The sequence below is a fragment of the Pagrus major genome, chromosome 21 (assembly GCF_040436345.1).
Source record: "Pagrus major chromosome 21, Pma_NU_1.0".
Lineage (NCBI taxonomy): Eukaryota > Metazoa > Chordata > Actinopteri > Spariformes > Sparidae > Pagrus > Pagrus major.
The window spans coordinates 24,264,015-24,288,735 of NC_133235.1; the positions used below are offsets into that span (position 1 = coordinate 24,264,015).

The 24,721-nt window shown below is 42.5% G+C and overlaps 1 protein-coding gene across 2 annotated transcripts in view; it reads left to right on the forward strand.

Annotated features, from left to right (window-relative positions):
- gpc5c (glypican 5c) overlaps nucleotides 1-24,721 on the forward strand; it is a 105,716-nt gene that overhangs the window by 11,104 nt on the left and 69,891 nt on the right. For both annotated transcript variants that reach the window (XM_073490549.1, XM_073490548.1), the window contains exons 2-3: nucleotides 1,851-2,012; nucleotides 17,004-17,707. In XM_073490549.1, the coding sequence (XP_073346650.1) occupies nucleotides 1,904-2,012; nucleotides 17,004-17,707 (813 nt within the window). In that variant the 5' untranslated portion in view covers nucleotides 1,851-1,903. The remainder of the gene's footprint in view (nucleotides 1-1,850; nucleotides 2,013-17,003; nucleotides 17,708-24,721) is intronic.

Here is a 24,721-nt window from a genome sequence, read left to right on the forward strand (position 1 = left end):
TGACCCCAGACTAGTATGTCATTTGTTTTTATAGTTTTGAGTAAGAGACCCCTGGCTCAGAAATTACATACGTTGTCCTTTTAAAATGAATTATATGAATTGTTGGATAGGTGCATAGTTGCTCATTAAAAAGTAGTGGACAACTGTTCTGGGGTTGCTTCTTTTGCTTGGTGAGGTTTGATAAAATACTCTCAAATTAAGAGATCCATTTTCATGTCATTAAATATTTGATAGTCAGCGATTCTATGACATTTAACCAAAGGATGACGTAGACTGTCTAAGGATGAGGAACACTGTTCGGTGACCTATACCAAATAGATCAATTTAGAACTGACATTTCATTTATCGACGAGTGTTGATGTATGTTTAGACCTGTAAATACCCATGGGTTGCATGTTGACATAGATTGTGTTTCTTATTATTGTTGCACTCTTGTAAAAGACCGCTGTTAAGCCTAGTGGGAGGTACAGGAAAGTAATAGATGTAAGCCCAAAACAAAAGTCGAGCATTGTATTTTGTCAAAATTGGTTGGACAAACGTTATATACTAATGAACAGAAACAGTGTTACTCCTCTAAACACACTCTGAGTCAACAGAGAAACAGTATCGACAGGGAGACAATGTTAACATAAAAAAGAGAGGACTGCTACAGAGATGGAGATAATGAGCTGGAAGAGGCAGGACAGCCAGTTATGACTTCACTCGTCTGGCTCTGGGATGGGAACAAATGGAGCCTCGCTGGGTAATTAAGAGACACCCAGGCCTCACTAGGATATGCCAGGCAAATGGGAGAGAGGCAGCAGAAAGGGAAAGAGGGATTGAGAATGCAACCCTATTGTGTTTCATGGAGGGATTTGGACAGTGAGGCACTGGTCTTGCGGTCTGTCCTAAGGCCATGCTTTAGGCTCTGGTTACAACACCTGCCTCCAGCCACCCCCGTCCAACCCTGCCCCCCCCCTGTAAAATGAGTTATCATATCAGACTTCTGCATTATGGAAATGTCCCTTTGTAAGCAAACGTGTGGGAAAGGACAATTTTAATAGCCCAAGCTAATTGTGACCAGTCTCAGTGATGTCATGACAGTGTCTATATGTGTCGCAATAGTGAGAAGCAGGTGACACTGGCAGGGCAGGGTGGACTCTGTTTCAGCTGATGTAATTGTGCCTGATTGAGCTGTTCTTTGGATCAAAGTATTTGCAGTTAGGTCATCGCCTTCATGTGGTTTTCATGAACTGCAGTATTATGGCTAATGACTGCCTAGATTTAGAGGCGATTTCACTTATTACTGACTGTGTGTGTGTGTGTGTGTGTGCGCGTGTGTATGTGTTTGAGTGACAGCAGATTTTGCATGTTCACATTGCAAAATACTATCTCGTGCATGTATTTTGTGTTTTACGGGATATACAGTACACATGCATATACAAATGTATGTCTTGACGATGTGTGCGCAATTGTATGAGTCAAAGATATTTATATATTTGGCAGAGACAGTATTTATAGCAGGAAACGTAGATGAATTCTTGGTCTACTTTCTCACCCTCCCATGGTGCCTCCTCTGTCTCCCAGTGGAGTTATGGCCTGTCTATCTATGTGCATACTCAGGACACTATACATATACCCACACATATTTGCACAGCACAATGTAATCATATACATTTATATCTCACAGGAGAAAAGACATTTTGTATTCTTTGTATTTCATCCAAACTTAGTTCCCTCAATTCTTCTGCAGTTCCATTCCCTTTGATATGCTCCGATGTATGTGTTACCACAGACTTTAATATATAAAAAAGACAAATGTATATTTAAAGAAGATAACAAACATGTCTGTTTCTACTTGACTTTCCTAGATGTGGATCTATTGGTTTGTAAGCACCAGGGTCCATCCTGCTGCACCCGGAAGATGGAGGAGAGCTACCAGTTCGCTGTAAGAAGAGAAACCCACCACAACATTCACTCCTACAGCTATGAGCTTGAACACCTCCTCTCCGGCCACTCGGATGCCTTCCAGGGTAAGTGTTTGGACAGAGCTTGGGTTGGATGGGATTGGTCTGAGACACTGTGTTGTTGATGGATGGGAAAGAGATGTTGCTATACTAGTACCTACCTCTGGGACCTTATACCCCAAAATATTTAAAAACTTGACCTAACGTTAAGCTGACCTGGAACTGAACTTATGCCCCTTATTCGAATCCAAATTCAGCAATAAACAAAATAACTTTGTATTTGTTGTCTTGCTTGCAAAGAATATTTATTTGTCCAGTATTTTCACTCAGTACTCCGGGGTCACGGTAGCTGGCGTGCAGGCAAGTGTGCAACTCAAGAAAATGGGCATGGCTTCACTTTCCCCCCTCCTCCCTTCTTCTGTGGCTTTGGCAGCAGCGGAACTGCGGAAAAGGATCGGTTGGGGTAAATGTGAAAAAAAGAGGGTACAGAGGCCTTTTCTCAGACTTTAGTGTTTGTTGGAAGATGGTCTGCTTTGTCATTATCTGATCTGGCTCTCAGGACAGCTAAACAGTTACTGGAACCCTTGAAGAAATTACAGTAGTTTGGGAGAGTCAGACAATCAGTGCCCAGTAATCATTTTTGTTTTTTTGCTTGGTGTTTTTTTTTTGTTTTCTTTTCGGTGTATTTTGTTGTTGCGATGTCTCTTTGGTAGCCCAGTCAGTTCAGATGTCTGAGTTCCGGATAAACAAGGCTCTGCTGTAGATACAAAGCCTGTTTCAGAGAGGTCTTGCCTGCCAAAGGGTTTTGTACTACGCCCAACTGAATCAGGCAGTGCACCAGTTGCCCAAGCTTGTCCTTCCTCTTCCTCTAGTAATTGCAGTGTCATTTAAATTTAGTTTCCGAAAGGGATCAATTTTTTTTCTCCTACTCAAAACCTCCAACACATTGCCAAAGAGTGGGAGACATGCTTTGGATGTTTTAAGTGTTGCAGGAATTTTGGTACCATACAATTAGTTTTATAAGACAATGAAGTGCTTAGACGTCATGGTGGCCAAGTCCCGTTTTATGAGGGATGTACCGGTCTTGCTGTCCAATATGGAAAACTCATATGTGAATACAAATAGAGTAATAGAGAATGAAACTAACTTACCACTCATGGAGAATTTCTCATTTTAAGACATGAAATTGGAAATGATTACTGTCATGTTTAACTTGTAAATGTCATCTGGACAGGTTATATTACAGTCACAGTGTTCAGCATACTAAAACCATTGGCTGTATAAAATATGGACAGAGCTTCTGGGTTTGAAAAGTGAAGCCAATGCAGAAGTGCCTTAACCTGCATACTTTCTAATGACTAGCAAGGGGCAACTCCACTGGTTTAAAAAAGAAGTCTGATTGTATGTAAGCTTATGAGAAAATTACCCCACTTCATACTTGATTTATTACCCTAGGGAACCGTTTTCTAAAAAGTTGGTGGAGATTCTCAGTCAAGTGCAACTGGACTTGTTTCAGTTTATTAAAGACATTTAGTTCATGATGTCATTCTCTAGTTTCAAGACTTCTTTAATACCTTATGATGTCAATTTTGTAAGTTATGGTCCCATTAAAGGTAAATGTAGATGGTAAAGTAGGGTATGATGTGTGATTGACGAGTTGCTACCACAGTGTGTTCTTGGTCAGATCTAATCAGGGTATCCTCCCCAGCTCCACCCTCTCATCTAACTATGGTAAATTCTGGCTCCAAAAAAACCCAAGATTATGACGCCCATAAAGCCAAACTTCAAAACAGTAATCTTTTCACCAAAAGGTGATGTCACTATGGGTTTACACTTTACTAAAACACCACCAAGATATTACATTTCTTATTACTATGTCGGTGGATACATAGTGCTGGGAGAGAAAAGCCCCTCTTACAGTTGTTTAACAAGCAGGTTGGTGACATGAATAGATGTTACTTTGTTCGAAAAGTGTTCCTGGTATCTGTCCCTTTCATCATCATTATGACCTTTTTCGTTCTTACCTAATGTCTGAGCCTGTCTGGAGAAAGAAGATCAGGTGGTCCACATGTCCAGAAAAGGCCAAGATGGAAAATAACAATGGAATAACAATAGAAACTGGAGTATGGTAGTGCTGAAAATGATGATGTCACTAGTCCTCAATTTGCAAGGCCTTCTAAGGACAGTCTCTGTGCTGTCTGAGTGCCTCGAGTGGAATGTGAAGTAGCAAGTGGCTCATATACCGCATGAAGTAATTAGAATTTGATTTTGGCTGATACCGTTGTTGCTGGTATTCACACGCTGGATGGTGGAAAATTGTGGGTAGCTTTCCTTTTTGTTTGTACTGTATCTATGGAGTTCACCACAAAGCCAGTTGTCTGCAGGCTAAAAAACTCTGCCCCTTTTGCTCTTAATCTGTTGTGTTTATTTGATAATTCTTTCATGATGTGGCCACTATTTTCTGTGCAGCTTTGCATCTGACTGTCATTTAAGTTGTACCGTAAATCTTGTCATGACAAGTCCTTTGTGTGTGTGTTTTCTTTATACACTCTAGCTGTTTCAACTCAAACTCACTCCTGCTGATTGCTAAAGTTTAGCCAAAAGGACATTAAAAGGGAGATGGTGTGTGTGTAAGGAGTGTGTTTGTATGTGCGTGTGTGTCTTTCTGTTTTCATTGGCCTGCCGTTGTTTTCACAGCCCTAAAAGCCCTACTGTGCTTTGTCATGTGTGGGAGTTGTCATGTCATGAGTATGACCCAATAAACACAGACCACATTTATAAATGCTTCAAAGTTTTTTCCTTGTACGTTTCTGATACTGTATTGATATAAATGAATGGGTTCGGTTGTATGCTGCAATAACAAAGCTCTCTGGTGCAACAGAACTAATAATCTTTTGGGATTTTACGGAATTTGCCGTCCACTGTGTAGCCTGCAGCTGCCACACCCTAAATCACAAATACGAGGTATTGTGCTCGTGATTTTCCCAAAACCTACATGCAGATGACCACCGGATCTTCTCCCCCTCCAGGATACAAACAGACAGACTCTCCTAATCCATGCCATAGCTGATAGGTAATGAGTGTTGGGTCCTGATGGTGGGTAGGTGTCAACCACAGAGCCCAGTCTAAGCTGGACCAGCTTAGAGCTGCCATCAAGGGCTTTGGCCTGTCAGCCTGTTCTAGCCAATCAGATCTGGAGTAATCTTACTGGCTGGACACCTCTCTGTTGCCTCCTGATTGGCTGAGGGAAAGTTGAACAGATGGATTGGCTACCAGAATATGTTTGTATGTCTGTTTCCCACACTACTAGTTAATCCCTAGAATCGTTGGGTCAGAGCTTTACTTTAAGTTAGATCCAACATGCCCTGATATAAATTACTTGTTCAGTCCAATATGCAGCAATTTCTTGTTGCAAATTGTTGTGCAGGCAATCCAATTTGCCTGCCTGTATGTGTTTGACAGGTGCAAATGATGAGCAAGTGTCTGAGTATACTGTATACTCACACTGCTGGGGAGCAGATGTCAAGAAAATGCTGACTGTTTTGATCACTAGTGTCACCGATATGAGGGCGACGTGGCCCACAGTTAAAGGCCATGACATCTGTGTTTGTGTGCGTGTGTGTGTGTGTGTGTAATGTTAATGTTTGAGCATTTTGTACATATGCATCTTAATCATTGTGTGTGTGTGTGTGTGTGTGTGTGTGCATACATGTGTACTAAAGACATGTGAGCATGTACAATATTTACCACCCATGCAAGTCAGCATGACCATCTCAGGGCTCAAGTTCTCCTCACAGGACTTGACAAATACTTTTCAGAGAAATGTATTCTCCTGGCCTAGATAGCTTTCTATCATCAATGAAAGTACATCGCATTTAAAACTTTAGGTGCCCTTCAAGGAAGGGACAAGGAGTTCATTTGAGAAAGCGCGACAGTGAGAGCGAGACGGCAGAGAGAAAGAGGCCATGGCAAGGACGGTGCCTTTCCTCATTGAGGCGACATAATTAGCTGATCCTTGTCTCATCATCCAGGAACTCTCCAGACCCCGCTGTCCTGGGAGATAGCATACGCGTGAGTGTTTGCAAGAGACAAAATGATCAAATCCCCGACCTGAGGCAAAGGGAAACCTGAGGGCCTCTGAAGTTAATGGCAGAATGCAGAATAACAGTTTCCTGTAGATCAGGCACCACTAGTGACTTTCACACATGTAGCTACCTTCAGGAACATTTCAATCTTGAGCCTTTTCACATATTTCACGGCAATGTCGGAAAAGATCGGGCAAGAGACCAATCCAGCAGATGGCGGTAATGCAATCCTTATGGATGCCAGCTGCCATTCAACTTATCAAAAGTCATGTCCTTGTACGCAACAGAATATGTAATGTTTTTAGTATTCAAGTACATGTACACAAGTAATGGTTTTTGTGATCCTTGCTGATTCGAGTACGTGTCCGCAGAGTCTGCGAGAAGTTTGTTCGCTCCTTGTGAAAGCGTGTTTTTTAAGATGACATAACCCTTTAAGTGCTTGTTCTTGCAATATCACTGCTTTCATTCATAAAATGATTATGCAAGCCTTTTCCCTGAAATGTCATTAGGTCTTGTGGTGGGCAATTAGTGGTGCAGATTTCCCTGAATCAGAAATACTTTATTGACCCCCCAGGTGAAATTGATGTAATATCAATCCCTGCTCCCATTCACACATGACCCACATGACAAATGTTACTGAACAACACAGGGATAGACTGCATGTGTGAAAGGGGCTTAGGAGGACTCGGAGAAGTGAGAAACACTGACTGCATGGTTTGTTAGTGTGTCTCCCCCTGCGACTGTTTGTCTCGCCAGGCTTTCACAGGTGGCTGATTTCACCCTACTGTAATTGTCTCTCTGCCCCCTTAGGAGTTTGATTGCCTGCTTGGAGACACTAGACAGTATTTGCTCTTTGCACCCCCACCCCCCAATGTTTCACATTTCCCCTTCACATCCAGACAGACTGACAAGGATATCAAGCTTAAAGCCTTATTGTTTAGAAGCCACCCCAGATGAAACCGCTATTAAAATTCCTTTGTGTTCTTCACTTTGACTGTGAGAATCGTCCTGGGTGGCTTGCACAACACAGCCTATGTAAAGGGAACTTTCTTTTTTATGAAATAGCGATGATTTATGTGTTATAAATGAGGGCATGTGTGACTGCATGTCTAGAAGTGTGTGTGCAAGTGATAGGAATGATGAATCACTTGGCTGTTGTGTCCTATCTCCATTCTTTCATCAGGCACTAGTCCTCCTATCTATATTGCAATCTCTCTGCATTTGTCTGGAAGTTCTCTCAGACATTTTGCCTGTGATCTTTTTAGTCTGTACTCTCTCACATCATAATTTTTTTCCTCTCACTTCATGTCTGCGTGTATTTTTCTCTGCAGATGTTTTGACCGACAGGGTTATTGCTCTAGAGGCTGATGCTTGGACACAGGATGACATTGCACTGCACCATGAGCTCATGCTCAAATTAGGGAGGATATCCGGAATCTATCCCTACACGTCTCATTTAATCATACAGGGCGGAGGGGAGACGTGTTTATGGACCTAATAGTGGAGTGAATACATTGCGTATTCATTGCGAGTCTGTGTGTGTGTGTGTGCATGTATGTGTGTTGTAAGCATGTTTGTGTTTTAGCTACGCCTTCCTAGTCTCCTGTGTAGACATGACACATAAGGGCAGGATGCGTTTCCCTCGGAGTAAGCAGGACTCAGGCTCGCTTGGGAAAAGAGGGAAAGAACAAAGGGAGGGAGGGAGGAGAGAGGGGAAAAGCTCAAAGCCTCTCGCAGTCATAAAGTCACACTCAAAGCTTCCCTAATTACCTCTGCTTTTCATCTGCCCCTCTCACCTCGGCATGAATGTGCGAGAGCCCAGAGGAGTAGGGAGTTGGGCCTAGAAAGTGAGAGGAGAAAAATGAGAAGGAGGGAGGGATGGTTAAAGCAAAGTTTCAGTGAAAGTGTGCACAGGTGTGTTTGAACGTGGTTCTATCAGAGGTGTGTGTATATTGTGGTCTGCCTTTAAGGGTTGTTGAATCAACAGGTTTTGCTCTGTAGATCTACCGTGTACTGACAACTCTCCTTCTCTCTTCCTGGGTGTCTCTCTCCATCTGTGGTCCACGCTCTGTCAGCAAGAGCGTGCTGTGTCTAGGTGGGCACCATGCCAACTGCTTGCTTGCTGGCATGTGCGCTGCAGGAAACCCATTTTTCAAAGATAACCCCGCTGCCAAGAGTGCGCTCCACAGAATCAAACCATAAACACAAAATTCTTCTTCTTCACCCCAAAAGTTTCCTTTCATTTTACTTCATCATTGTTATTCTGCTCCCCAAGTGCCCCGGTCTTCCTTACCAACCATCCATGCTCCCCAATATTACATCCAATGCCTAAACAAATATGAGGTCTGTGTAGATTAGCCTGCTGCCAGTCTCCTCAGTCATAATTTGACATACTAGCATGAAATGAATCTGAGATAAATACCCCTTTATTTCTCGCCAACACAATCCCTTTCTCTCATGGAATGCTTTTCTGATACTACTTTACTGTTTCTGACACTGCCTTCCAGCTAGCCTGAACAAACACTCATGTTGTAGACTAAGCTTCATCAGTCTCACTACTATCATATGAGCACAATAAGCTTGATGTCCAGGAAGTTCTCCTGGTAATCAGACAAAGTCGCATCTCCCGGGGCTTGTTCTCTGTCCAAGAGAATTTGGCTTTTCTGGAACACAATCTGTCTGTCTGGCTGATGGGATTTGTACTCCACTGCTGCTGATTGGTCCAGCCTAGCCTTTTCCTGTGTACTGTCTGTCTCTGCTGCACCCGTGCTTCCCAGACTGATCCCACAAGCCGTAAAATGTCTGTGCGTGTGTGTGCATAAACTTGAGATATAGATCTGCATGTGCACACATGTCCACGAATAACAGCTGACAGTCGAGTCTTTTTTCAGAAAATGTCTGATAACCAGCAAAATTAACAGACTTAAAGAAGACTTAGAAATTCTCACACATCTATCAAAAGGTAGATGTTGTCACGAGAGAGGATGGTGGACTTTAACCAAAATAAAGTCATCCTGGGAGAAGACATAGCGTGAGGGAGCAAGGAACATCACAAATTGGCCAGACTTGCATGTCAGAAAGGGAGAGCCGCTTCCATCTGACGCTTGTGGGAGATCAGGGTGTGTGCTTAATATGTGCTTTTAATGCATAAGTGGATGAGCATCATGATGTACATGGCTCTGCGTTGTGACTCACACTGTTACCTCTGCCCAAAATATGATGGAGTTGGCTGTCCTCCTCCCATCTCTCACCACCACCTCACTTCATCACTCCCCCCATTCACGTCAACTCACTTTCCTCATTACGCCCTGTGTTGGACACTCCTCTGCTTTTTCCTCCTCGCCTCTATGGCTCCTAGTGCACCATTAAGGAGTCCCCACGGTGAGCTTTATTCACTGATCCTCCAGTCATTCATCCATTGTATTCCAGAGGAGGAGGTACAATAAATGGGAGAGATGGACAGACAAAAAAAAATTGTTGTTCTTCTGACCCTACCCAGCCATGTCCTGTTGTATCCATGATGGATTATGATGTCTGCTGTTCTGGTTGCCAAAATGAACAGTGGGTTTACATGGGTCTGCTCTTAACTCAACCGCAACATAGTCTATCTCCGGCAAACTCTTAATACTTCATTTGGTTTGAGGAATATGATGGAATTTGTCCTTCACAAATATTTTAAGACATTTATCTTGATTATTTTGTATTTTCCTTTGATTTACTTCAGCCCACAAAATGGATCGGAGGATTTTTTTGTTGTTTTTAATGGCATGAACATAAGGGTTTAGACCTAATCAAAGAGTAGTTTTGGCCCATAATTGAAACAATGCATAAGTGACCCTCTATGCTCAATTCATATTAAAGCTGAAAAATGAAAACAGGGGCCACACCTGCTAACAAAAAGTGGAAAATTCTTCATTAGACTCCCTTTCATCTTGGATTCCTTTCACACCTCAGAGTCGGTGCGAGGGTCTGTTTCATGTTAATCTTATGTTAGCCTAAATGTTTCCTTCTTTCCTTTCTAACGAAAAACCGGAGTCCGGTCTCTTTCTCTGGCCGTCTGTAGTCATCGTCAGTTTCCATTTATATAAAAACTTATTAGCATGACGTTTTTTTTGTGTTTTGTTTATCACAAAAACCCAGACTGTCATTAACATAGCCAGATTTGGGAGAAAATGCCTCCATTCTATTAGATTTGCCTCTTAATGTTGCCGTCTGCAAAGCAATAAGCTACTGGCAGCTGAAAAGCTTTTGCATGGAAATGACTTTTTCTTATAATTCGTTCTTTCATGTATTTGTGCCTTTTTTTGGATGGACATTACTTTTCTACAGTCTGAAGATCAAAGCAGTAGGATGTTAAAAGGATATGAACCTACGTGCTGTATTTGCAGTAATGCTCCTAGTGCTGTATTCAAGTGTCAGGGGTTATTCCTCCTTGTGTAAGAGGCACTAGTAGATATCAATTAATGCAAATGCTTTTTGTATATGACACTGTGCTGCTCTTCAGTGCTACACTATATCAAAAGAGACACTGTGATTTATATACCAATAAACATAAGACAAATGGGGGGTCTCTATAGGCCTGTGGCCCCCTTAATGCTTAGGACCAGAGGTGCTGTCCATCAGCCTGTCAACAATCTGCCCTCAGGCTGGCCTTCCACATCTCCCCTTTATGGTATTAGCCATTTGAACAACCCTTCCCTCTGCCCCTCACCCACTGCCCCCACGCTCTGTCTCCTCTGTCCCCGTCCTTCTCTCGTCTGCTCATTCCCCTGCCTTCGATCATGTTTCCCTGCTTTGGCCAGAGCAGAGAGCAGTGATCCCCACCCCCCACCCCCATCACATTATAGCTCAGTGCACCCCGAATGCCCCTGGCATCTGTGGAATTGTTTATGTTTCAGAGTTTTGATATAGCTTGGCTGCCTTTTTAATTACCGGAATGCTGATGGAGAGATGGGGAGCTCACCCCCACCCTCCACCTCCTTCTCTCCCACCACCACCTCCTCCCGTCCTCCCTCTCAAGCTCATTATCCCACCTGTTAGCCCCCTGATAGGACAAGACAAGCATATTAGGATTTGGGGCCAGGGTTTGCTGAGATTGGTGCACAGACATTTGTGATTGCGTATGTGGGTTTTCTAGGGGTGTGTGGAGTCACAGTGACTTAGCCAGGAGTGCAGCGCCCCAGTTTGTGCAGGTCAAATTTGCACGAACAGCATGTCTGCGCGTGTTGTCTGACAGATGAGTCATGCTCCCACTTTAGACTTTAGACATGTGATTTTGCCACACAAGTATGATGAATCAACAGATTGATTCATTGACGTATTAATAGTTTATTACCATTAAACAGTTTGCTGAAAGGTTAGGGGCTAGGAGATTGTATGACATTGCACCTCTCCCGTGTAACCTAAGATGACCAGTGCTGAGTGGGAGATGGCCCTATTCTGTATACAGTATTTCTACTAATTAAAACAAGGATATGTAATCTACACATGTGTCACTATGTCATATATCTGTGTGGTGACCTGTATGAAACCCAAACCCATGGTAGGATTAAAATATTTCCCTGAGAAGACGGTTGGTCAGGTCCAGTCGGGACTGATTGCCAAGATAGGACGGGCCCACAGCTCAATGGTATGAGAACAGTGTCTCCTACCTCATTATCACAATATTACCGCATCTTCAAGCACGCGCTGGAATACACACACATGCACACCCTCCTCTACAGGCCTACATGCACGTACTTAAAAATACAGACACACTCGCACTCATACTTGCACTTAATAAAAGATGCACTCTCATTTAGAAGCATAAACCTTTCAACCCGAGGCTATACAACTGGTTTACAATGGGAAAAGCTGCAGGGCCACACATTATCAACTTTCTATTTGTTGAATCAAAATATTTGCATGCACATGTGAAATTAGGAAGCTTTAATTTTCCTTACAGTGTATTTTGTAACACTGTGTTTTTACGGTCCTCCAATCATCTGACACTGTGTACATTTTATGTTTACAAATTCTAATCGAAAAAGAGAGAGCAAAAGCCACATCTGAAAACAGTGGTACTGTTATCTAATGGGACAAATTACATTTCCAGGATTTTGTTGTTTGTAATTGAGTTGGAGAATTCTAGGAAATTATGACCTGGGATTTCATAAGTGCTGCATTCTTAAACTTCAGGAAATGCTTTGTCAAGTTCAGGAGACTTTCTCACTTTCATGTTATCAAATCAAAGTGCATCGCTGTCTGCCAGTTTTTTTTAAAATACCACCACTAGGAGTCACCAAAGTCAGGGGCTTTATATAGTTATTAACTAATAACTAATAACTACTACAATAACTTCTACTACTACTGGTCATACAATATAACCAGTTTGTCCAGCTCTTGTATAAACCATGTTCTCCTGTTATGGCTCTCTGGCGCTGCATTGTCCTGTTTTGATCTTTGGCCTTAAGACTCAGTCTTGAGTTAGACTGAGCACACATGCATCTTTCTCTGTCTAAAAGTGGCTTAGGAATTAGGAGAACTATAGTTTTGACTTGAAAAATAGAGCTGCCACTGTGCATGTTTTGACTGGATTATTGCGGCTGCTTCACAATGGTGCGATTTAAGCTTTAATTGTGCCAGTAAAACACTGGGTTTCCATGCAGAATGTAAAGTAGAAATAGCTTTTTACACCCACGCACTGCGGCGGTTTGCAGTGTGAAGCGGACCTCCAAATCTGAGGCTATGGTTCTGTGCTGGAAAATGGTGGATTGCTCCCTCTGGGATGGGAGTGAATTGCTGCCCCAAGTGAAGGAGTTCAAGTAATCTTGAGATCTTGTTCACGAGTGAGGGTAAAATGGAGCTTGAGGTGGTGGTGCGGCGTCAGCAGTAATGCAGGCATTGTACAAGACCGTTGACCAGTCCGTCTGCATTCAACCCTCAACTATGGTCATGAGCTTCGGTTAGTGACCGAAAGAACAAGATTGCAGGTACAAACGACCAAAATCAATTTCCTCCTGGCTGTGCTCAGCCTGAGTGATAGCGTGAGGAGCGTAGAGGACGTCCGTAGGAAGCTCAGATTAGAGATGCTACTCCTTTGCATTAAAAGCAGCCAGTTGAGGTGGTTCAGGCATCTAAATTGGGATGCCTCTTGGGCTCCTTCATTTGGATGTTTTCCGGGCGCACCCAACTGGGAAGAGACGCCAGAGTTGACCCAGAATTTGCGAGAGATATTATATATCTCATCTGGCTTGGGATCCCTAGGAGGAACTTGGCTAGTGAGAGGGACGTATGAAATACCTTTCTAGGGCCGCCACAGTGGCTCAGTTGGTAGAGCGTGTCCCATTGTCCAGAGGCTGTGTCCCCGCTGCAGCGCCCCAGGGTTTGAGTCCAACCTGCGGCCATTTGCTGCATCTCATCCCATTTCCTGTCATCTCTCAAGCTGTCCTATCGAACAAAGCCATGAAAGGCCAACAGAAAATAAATAAAAAGAAATACCTCGCTCAGCCTGTTGCCACCGTAATCTGACTCCAGATTAATGGAAGAAAATGGATGTATAGATGGATGGATGATTTAAACCCAGTGATCTCAGTGAATGGCCATGGCACGGCATTGGTGGAACAAGATAGTATAATCTCCCATTCCAGAGACATAAATACATACTGTGTTTAGACCATTCCAGTACAGAGGCCTCCTATGCTTTGCCAATGCTGCGTTTTTATCCATTTAATGCCTTGTTTATCCTGAGAAGAGTGCATGTCAGATTATCCCCAAAGGGCAACAGACAAAGCGTGCCTGTTCATTTATTCCTATATAGTTAGCTTGACAATTATGTGTTTTGAATTTTGAACTTCCGTGGAAATTAAAGATAATTGCTTCATGCAAAAAAGCCTCGTTCCAGACAGACTTCATTTCCCAAAAGTCTTTCTGATGTGAGACTGTGACATGGTAATGGTAGCCACCCACGACTGTCTGTCTGAATGGAGTGTGGTCAACTCCAGATTCAGACACAGTGGTGAGACGGAACAATCAAACTCATTTGACTATCATGCAGTGGTAGTTAGGACTTAAAAAGCTGCTGGTTTCTTGTTTTTTGCTATCACCCTGTTTCCCAGTTCTGGAAAGAACAGAGAAACCCACAACGATTGCACTTGATTTATCGCAGAATGAAAAACAGGATCCATTTGAGCGTGGGAGAGAACTTGATGGAGACCAGAAAATAAGTGATGCTGAAAATGAATGAATCATGGGATCCAGCTTTTTTTGTTTGTCAGAGGGAGTGTGGAGAGGAAGAAAGGTGGACTCCTGCCCCTCTTGTGTACATTCAGAGAGGGACATGTTTGAAGTTACAGCCATGGAGAGACGGGGAAGTGCTCCGGACCCAGGGGCCAAATGAATCCAGATGTCAGAGCATGTTCACAAGGTGGAGTCCACTTGTACAGTAGTTGTTTTTCCTTGTTCAAAAGTCTAGTTGCTTCTTTTTATTCCATTTTTCCTGGCGGTCACCCACTCTCTTCCCTTTTTTTCCTCTTTCGTGTTCTCTCCCTGTGTCACTCTTTTGGCAAAAGGAGAATAAGCTTCTTTAACAAGTACGGAATGTCTTAAGGATTTAATGATCCTGTCATAAACCCTTTGAAAGATGTGCATCCAGTCATGGTGCTCTTGAGAAAACAGAATATTTAAAAATTTCACCTCTCGCCTTCATGAGAAAACTTGATTTTCTTGTTATGTAGACTAGTCGAGTTTTCCCCTCCACGCCTCACAGAGAGTCAGATTAGACCATGGTATTTCTGAGCATGATAATTTTATAATAACATTATGTAATGCAATGTGACCTAAGCCTGTGGGTACATCTTGTGGTGTAAATTTCTTGTGGCTATTGAGCCTTGTGGCCTGACTGGCAGGCAAGCAGGCAGACCTCACACTGGCACCAGCTCTGCAGCCCCACAGGCTTATAGGAGACAGTGAAGTGGAACTGAAACTGTAGCTTCGCAACCTCTCTGCCAATCTAATGCATTTTTTGCTCATTGCCATTCTTTTTGCATTTCTCATTTAGTTGCTCCTCTTCTTCTGTCTGGAGCCAGACATCTCTGGAGGTCTCCCTGACTGCTTTCAGACTCCAGCTTGTCACCCCTCGCTTTACAGTAATAATCCCTAACAGACCATTACTTGTCATGTCTGTCTGCTTTATTTCTGTCACACACAAGTCACACAGCCCAATAGGCTACAACTTTAAATGTAATGTGGGCTGAGGTAGCTCCGATCATGATGACGGTGTTTTCTGATGCGTTATAAATGAGTTGTGCCTTTTACTGGCCAGTGGGGAGTCCCCGTGTGTCACAGACGGCGGTCATATTAGTGCAGCTGTTGAGGAGGACATAACTGTTGTTATCCTTCTGTCTGTGAGCTGGGAGGGGCTGGACACACACAGGCACACACACAAACACACACATACTCATTTGGTAACAATCCCTGTAGTGAAATAGATTCATTGTTAAGAAGGTTTCCTTATTAATGAACATGTGTTTAAATCAAGCAAACATATTTTTAAAAGTTTAAGCCCCCGGTACTTACTAATGATTAATAACATTTGGTTAGTGGTCAGTACCATATGCAGAATTGTCTTAAACTGTCGGCTTATTAGTTGTTTTTTTTAAGTATGTGTGTAGTGTATATGTATGTATACACGTGTGTGTGTATGGTATAGTGGTGGGGGTGTGGGTATGTTGGCACCCTCCTTCTCCTGTCTCAATTTCTGTACAGTTGCTACTGCTCCTTCATGTCCTGGCATGCTTTTAAGCTGACATCACACCCCAGAGGAGAGTGTTGTGTCCAGGACACGCATACACAAACACACACCCGCAACACACACACACAGACTCGCAACACACACACACACACACACACACACACACACACACACACACACACACACACACACACACACACACACACACACACATATAGTATGTACATACAGTCCCACACAGTTGCATACAGAAGAGAATGTGTGGAGAGTTGCTGGTTACAAGATTAAGTGAACATGTAGTGGAGGAGATTGAAGGGATGAGTTTGACTGAATGGTAGAAGTGAACTGATGTATGGTAATGGACATTTTTTTCAGTGGATTTTTGACTTTACTAATATTTACATTTTATTCTTTGTAGTTACTGTATAGTACAGCATAGTTGTTCAACATTAAACAATTTCAGTGAGCAATGAAATAGAGATGGGGCATATTGAAGAAAAAAAGAACGAGGAAGAGAGTCAAGCTCTTTTTTCTTATTTTTAAAGTGTTTTCCTTCCCCTTGCCGACCTTCTGTCATCCTGCTTCTCTCTGCTCTCTAACTGTACCTTGCTTAGCAAGAAGTGGCACTTCATTGGCACTAATCAGCCTCTGCACTGACATCATTGATTTTTTTACAGCTTGACTTTCTCACCAGGAAATGACATAAGAACTTGATGACGCAACTGTTCATAAGTGTGTGTGTGTACGCGTGTGTGTGTGTGTGTGTGTGTGTGTGTGTGTGTGTGTGTGAGGCTGGTGGCACGTCAAACACCACTGTAGAATCTGGAATATACAGTGTATGTCATTGAAAATTCAAACTGATTGCAGTTGCTGTTCATATCAGGATGCTGATCAGTTCTTTCTATTTCTCTCCCTGTCTCTCTGTCTCTGTCTGTCAAGAGAGAGACAGACTGTCTGCTTAAGACGTAGTTATTGGGGTGATGACTTCATTCAAAATGATATCCAACCGCATTATAGAGAAACTCGACACTGGTTTCTCAACCCAATACACACAAGCCAAGCTTAGCTGGTTAGGAGCCAGGGTTTGGATATGAGATTGCATTTAGAATACCTTTGCCATTTTCTGGAGAGCTTGTAGATTATGTCATCAATGATTTTCAGTATTCCTCTCATAAAAAATATCATATGCCCTTGTTTTTACTTCCACCTCTTATCTCTGTTTCTTTTTTGCTCTCCTTGCAGACATGTTCCAGTACCTTCTATCCTTCTCTCAGGGCCACCTGAGTTCTCTGTTGGAGGGAACCTACACATCCCTATCCCGCCATGCCCTACCCCATGTTAACCAACTCTTCTCCTCGCTCTCCCTCTACCTCCGTGGGGCCAACGTCTCCGTGGAGGCTTCAGTTCACCAATTTTTTAACAACCTCTTCCCACTTGCCTACACAAGGCTCATCAATCCAGGCATTGACGGCAGCATGATGATGGGAAATGAAATGGGTGACTGTCTCCGTATGATCAGGCAAGATGTCAACCCTTTTGGACCTCATCCAGCCGTCATGGCCCAAGAGCTTGCTGGGGCTCTGGGAGCCGGGCGACAACTGGGCCTGGCCCTGGAGGAGGGTCTGGAGGTGATGAACGCCACAGAACATGCCAGTCTGAGCAAAGAGTGTGTGAAGGGCCTGGTGAAGATGGTGTACTGCTCCCACTGCAGCGGCTATACACTGATCAAGCCCTGTGTGGGCTACTGTCTGAATGTAATGCGAGGCTGCTTGGCCAGCGTGTCCGAGCTGGATCAGCCTTGGAGGAGGTATACCAGCCTGTTGGAGCAACTAACCCACGCCATGGCTGGGCACCATAGCCTGGAACTAGCCCTGCTGGGGGTCAGGGGGCACGTCAACGAGGCCTTACTCTACGCACAGCTCCACGGTCCACTCATCACAGCCACGGTGAGTACACACTACATCAGCAGCAGCTTTAATGGGACATGCAAAAGCCTCCAAACCTTTTTGTTTAACATCTTTGTGTTATACGTATACCTTGGCAATGTTCAGTGTATTGATTGGAAAGCTTTTGCAGGCTGCTCATGGGTTATGAGCTATTTTTTCCACCGATGCAACAAAGAACCCTGCACACAGCATTAATGTTGGCACAGTGTTGGAACTATTCAGAGAAAAATAATGTTTATACTAAAACAAAGAGTTCAGCCTCCTCCAAAGAAAGGCATACTGAGCTGGAAAAGGTCTAAATCGACATGAACATCGACATTGAAAAGGCAGCTAAAAATCACCATTGTTGTTTAGGTTCAGACTGTATGGGAATATTATAGATTCCTCATTGACTGTGTTTTGTTAAATGCAGTTTTACATTGGGATGTTCACAACATGAAGACATGATCGACTGCCAGACAGTTGTATAAACCGAATGCTGTAGTTAAATCAGCAAAAGTGTGCTTTTGTTTAACAATTCATCTTGGATTTGTATTTGTATTCTACAAGCGTTGTAGTTAGGCTAAACTGAATATAACACAAAATGTCTGGAATTGGCAATTAGGTTTCATTTTTTAATTTAAAACAATGTACTTTGACTTTAAAACTAGAGATCAAATCTCTTTAATTGTTTCCTTATCTTACATATATCCCTGCTTCAAGTTTATGAATTTGAAGGAAGAAAAGCCAAGGACTTGAAAATTTGTAAAATACACACAGATCATTGAAAGTGCTTGAATGTATAGATTTTGTGCATGAATAGAAATTGGGGTTTTCTTTTTTTTTTTTTGCTAAATATAAGGAAATAGGCAATGTTCTGCTGTCTGTCTCCAGTTGTCATCACTGTAACACAGCACAGTTGAGATGTGTTCACACATTCAAGTCTCTCTGTTTTTAACTGCTGTCTGTGAACTATTGTAAATCATTCTTGTTCTCATTATAAAAATTCTCAGTTTTATAACAGTAATTAACCTTGATCCTCGTCCAAACTGTGCTGTGTTGGGTCCTTGAAATTGAGGGAATGGAGCCTTGAATTTGATTTTTGAGAAGGTGTGGGCTCCCTGGACACGTCAGATGTGATACAATGAGTAGTGGTTTTGTTTGCATGTCCATAATATTTCAAATCAGCTTTGTCAGTTAATACGTCTCATAAATCTTCTCATTTTAAACAGTACCTGACCTGAGAGATTTATGTACATCATCAAGAGAATCATAACTAATTCTCACTAGCATGTCAGTCACCATTGCTTCTCCCTCTCTCCTCTACATTTCAGGTTGTTGATACAGTGTGAGTAGATTCAATGGGTTTAAATTAATCTATAAGAACACTTATAAATGTGTGACCTGGGGGCATGAGCTGAAGAGTTCCTGACATCCTGCCTCCACCACCTTTACTGGCCATCTCTACTGAGTAGGCGGCTATACTTGACTTCACCGATTTGTGGGAATAGTCTGTTCTCAGAGTCTGCATCTCTCTTATCCTCATCTCTCTCCATCTCGGCTGTGATGGGTTACAGATATGAGTTTTTATGATTCATATCCTGTCAACACCTTGAGTTACTCGGCTAGACAATGGCTTGCTGTGATGTAGATGTGTTGAATATGAGACCGGAGAAGGGAAGAACAATGTTTCAAATGTCGACAGGGTTATGTAGGGAGCAGTTGTTCCCTAATATCTTTAATGGGACCACTTGTGGACAAGTCTATACTGGAACTGTTCCCAGAACTGTGCTGGAAATGTAAGACGACACTATAGAAGCCATAATGTGCAAGCTGTTAGTGGATTAAACTCCGGCTTGGCTATTTCATTTGACTTATTGTATAGTTGCAGTCCTCCAGTGTGATAACTGTGGTGACCTAGTGAAGAAAAAGTGTGCTGGCCAGTTTTACTTAAAGGATCATAGCAGTTAGTTCTGCATGTTTCAGCCCTTGTATTTCCATCCCTTTGGCAGATGCTAGCTAGCTGCCTCCACCCACCTAAACCTCTGCACCATGCTATCAGCTCCAGATCAGTGTCTCCACTGAACGCACAGACACACAATTCATCCCTCCTCTATCATCCCTCCATCAAACTCCTGACAAACGAACAAGCAGTCCCTAACTGTAATGTCATTAATGAATTTGTAGTTGTAATCCCTTATCATTATCATCGTATTTATTACTGAAAATAGTAATCACAGTTGTGTACTACACTGTGCTGTAATGCTTATCTGCCTTACACTGTATATTACTGCCACACATTTTCCAAAACAAGCTGTATATTTGTCTATTATTTTGCAGAACTCTGTATTTTTCAGAATCGATATTTAAGTGTTGTCCACATTCAGAATCCATGGCCATTTCATTTTTTTTTTTTTTTATTTGATTTGTTTTGTCTCCAGGGATGGCTTCTCACTTCATTACTTAGTCAAGACAGATTACACTTTATTGCCATCACCAATATTATTGTTAGTTTAGTAGGGGTGTCGCAATTCTCTGAATCAATTTGATTCAATTTGGGCAACACCTGAAGAAACTCTGACTGGACAATACACAAAAGTGCCAGATTATTTCTTCTCCTGACACTAACACAGACTCCAGAGATAATTTGCCAGCTATGCGGCGTGATCTTTAAAGTGTTCACACGAAAGACATGTGCAAGTAGGTGGTGGTGGAGAGAAAAAAGTACTGGGAGAATATTTAATTTATTCAATAGATAGTTTCCTGAAAACTGACTGCAAGCCAAATCTTACATTTTTGTTATCACAGCTTCACTTCCCACATAAAAGTGCAGCAGTCAGCATGCAACAAGAAAGTAACTTTGATCCCTGTGGCAGATTATCTTTGTCAACCCTGTAAATAAAAGGTCATAGTGTACCAGAATGAACCGCATCAAATGTCTGCCTGGAAGTAGGAAAAACGCATTTAATGTTATTAATGTACAGCAATTCTAGTGGAAAACAGTTGGCAGTAACATAAAATGCAAGTAATTTGCAGTTAATCGGCTTAAACATGCAAAACAGCTGGTGTGGTCCTTTTTTAAAAGTTGTGAAGGAACATCGCAGAGCCTGAATGGTCTAAATTAAACACTCGCATTAAACACATGCATCCAAATGCAACACTTACTGTATACACACGTGCACGCTCCGACAGAGGAGGGTCGGTTGCCAGGCTTAAAGACTGATCTAATGCAACTATGCAGAGAGAGACCCAGCTTGTATTTCGTGTGTGTTTGTACGTATGTGTGTGTATGCCTGCTTGGTATTCATGGGGTGGCAGGCAATCCTGGAGCAGGGAGTCCAGCACGGGGACAAGTGGGACAGAATTGAAAGGGTTCCAGCTAGGCCATACAAACTGGACCCAGCCAGCTGGAAAAAAGGGCCCAGAGAAATGTTGCTGATAAAGGAGGTGCCACCCCCCCTCCAGTCGGACACTGGTGGCTCCCATTTTCTGTGCTCTCATTGCTCCACGCAGGCATTCACCCAGCCTAGAGTGCAAACACGATCACCTAAGTTTACTCAGTCACTTACAGACACACACACACACGCACTTACCCACACACACAATAACGCACAGATCTATTGCCGTGTATTACCTCGAACCCATGGCCTTTTTAAATCACAGTATGTTTTTATAAAAGCCACAGTGGCCTGTCAAGGAAAACCGTTAAGTCTCCAGTGCACAACTACTGTCTCAGTGGAGCCACCTTCACCTTTACTCTTCCATATCCCCCCTCCCAGATGTACACCCAATTTTAAAAACACCTATTATCCTTGCTGTCTTACTGCAAAGCAAATAAAGAGCAAATACCTGGCTGAAACTACTGTTGATTTTTATAACTTATGCTGTATGTGTGAAGTCAAGCACAAAGAAGTAACTCTGTTTTCTTGCCGAGTCAGAATATTATATGGAGTTGTTATTAAAGGAATTATTGTGACTGTGTGGTTTTACACTGGGATGTTATCCCAAACCATTTTGTGGTCGCTCCCTCTCTCTACAGACTACACAGAGTCTGCACTATATGTTGCAATACGTCATGGGGTAGGACCCGGCTCATAACACATATACTGTACATACGCACACACATGGCCACGCTGAGTGCAGGTATCAGGTTTTAGAAGTCCTGTAAGAAGCCTAGATGTGCGGCCCACCCTGTGACAATACTAGCGGGGCACGTGAGACTGAAAGGCAGCTATTGATAGTGATGTGGGCCAGTGTTTTAACACATTCCTGCTCTTATTGAGATGGAGCGTGAACGTGGGTCGAGGGAAGTGGTTATGGTTATGGATATTGGGGGAGCCATGGGCTGGATTATGTCGAGTAGACACAATTAGGAGAAAATTGGAAAATACCCAGTAAAAGTGGCTACTCTTATTGGGCCCCAGTGGAAATGGTAGCTCCAATGTTTAGTGAGGTTTGCTCCCTCTGAATGCTGCCCTGTTGAGTTCATCTTAGAGTTTCTCCCTCCAGGGGCCACAAACGCTGTTTATTGACATGACCATAAAATAATGACTCATATGACCTGAGGGGGGAACTTTATATCTTCTACTTGTTAAAGATGAGTAGACTGTAAGATAAATCTCAACACACAGAAGCATGTATTCATCACACCTTCATCCACTCACTCATTCATTCACTGAGAGCTTTATAGTCTCCTTATGAGAAAATAGTACTAGTGGTCCAGATTAGAGCAGTTTATATGCAGGTCTACCTTATCCGCTTGTTGGTTTTACCCCAGCTTCTCATTACAGTCTTATGGAGGAATGATAATAGCAGCCTGGGCCTTTAGATAATGGAAACAAGGGCCAGTGGGATGACTGGAAGGTTTCCATTCACCACGGCGGCACCTCAACAGGCTGCAGTGGCTTACATTGCAAGCGCTATTTCTTTTACTGTATCCCACAATAAAATAAAGGAATGTCATTGGTGTGAAAACAAAATTATCACTGTTTCTTATTTTACTTTCCCTGCCCCATTCTCTGTACTCCTGTATTTTCATGGTTTCAGAATAGGATTGGGAAGTAACATGATATATACTGTGTGTACCATCAGATATTTTCCCATATTGTTGTACAGTATGTATCACGCTGCCTTGGGTAATACAGCAAGTCAATGAACAGAATAACTTTTTTGGTAATATTGAATTTTCATTATATTTTGCATCAGTGTGGTGATGTCACCTTTGCTGGGTAGGAAGGTTTTCAATTTACACGACAAGAAAAAACATTCTTGTCGGGCATTTTATCTAGGAACATTTTCTGAATATCTTTTCCAATGACTTTGCAATATCACAAAATGCATTCATATTACAATATGATATTACAATAACAAGAGGATTTTATCCAACATGGACATTCTCTGTTCCCCTGATTGAAAATGATACAGAAGAAAATAGTTATTACTGTATGCTGAAAACAAACGTGAAACTTATATGAAAAAGAATAGAAAGACTGAGGAAAATTTTTAAACTCTGTGAGATACACTCTGACTACTGCAGAGAGCACTTCTGGAGGTCACCTTATATAAAAGGATTAGCTACACAGCCTCAGGCCTTTACATACAGTTTCTGTATCTAATATTTAAGACTGTTAGCAGAATGGTAGCTGACGCAAAATGCGCTGATGGCCATCCTATAAGCTTAACCCATCTTTCTAAGTTGTGTGTGCCTTTGGCACTATGTCTCCGCCTCAGGCTGACTGACTGACTTACTCAGCAGTCCATTAGCTAATGATGGTGGGTGCAGCCTCTCTTCTCCTCAGCCACCCTCGCACATCTTTTCCTGCTCTCCTCTTCCCTCTTGTAATGTTTGCTTGCTACTGATAATACGCAGCAGCCCTCAACACCACAAAAAAAAAAAAATCCTGCATTTCTTCTCCTCTATATGAATAATGCAGTCGTAACAGTCAGCAATTGCCATTTGATTGATAGCCGGGCCATTACATTTGGCCTTAATCATAAAGCAGTGGTCCGTAGTATATTATTTTTCTCTGTGACCCGTATCTTGGAAGAGTGGAATCATATAATTTCAGAAATCATGTAATTTTTCAGATATGCAGTTGATTATAAGTTGATGAAATGTTCACAGAAAGGAAACTAAATGATGTGGGGCTTTCCCTCAGAGTCTGAGGTCTGCTGCTCAGATGGACTGTTTCACACAAATGAAGAAATGACAGGAGAGAGGGATGACAAGAAAAAGAAAAAGGGTTGACTGGCGCACCAGTTGTTGTTTACGACTTTAATAATAATCAGCAACAAGGCTCTTATCCTTTGGTCTTCGCTACACTCATTGCATCCTGTCACTGGACCCATCAAAGTCAGTTAATCAAGTTAATTTGATTTGGGCAATACATTTTAATTGTAACGGAGAAAATGCCATGACATATTGCAGAGCTTGTGCCTCCACCTTGTCCATTATTTAATAAATCAAGATTCCTCATCATGTAATATTGCTTCCGTCCACTCTAAACTGTTTTGAAATCTGTTGCAACTTTTTTGGGAAAGAAAAAAACACTCTCTGGGACTGCTGATCAGATCCTCTTTGACATTTGGTTCTGGATAATTGTGCCTTTAGATTAAATGTGGTGAACCACAATCCACATAAGATATCACCACGACATAATATCCTGGCAAAACAGACCGTCTTGTTCTGACTGGGTGTCTCAATCCACGGCGTCAGCACCCCTAGCCCCATGGCCTTTGTACCCTTTTGTAAGCCCTCCTTCTAACTCCTCCATGTTTCCTCCCCATCTTCTCTGCAACCCTTTAAATATCCCATGCCATTCCTGTATGTGTCTTTATACTCCATGGTAGGCTTAATCAGCATTGTGTGAACTCGTTTGGCAAGGGCTTGAATGTAACAGACGCTCATTTAAACCTAAAAGTCCCACACTGCAGGTTTAATCTTGAGCTAGCTGGCATGATGCTATCATGCAGCTGGTGATGTGAAGTCAACGGGAATGCCCACTGCATCTGTGTTATGATTTTAGTGGCAATGGC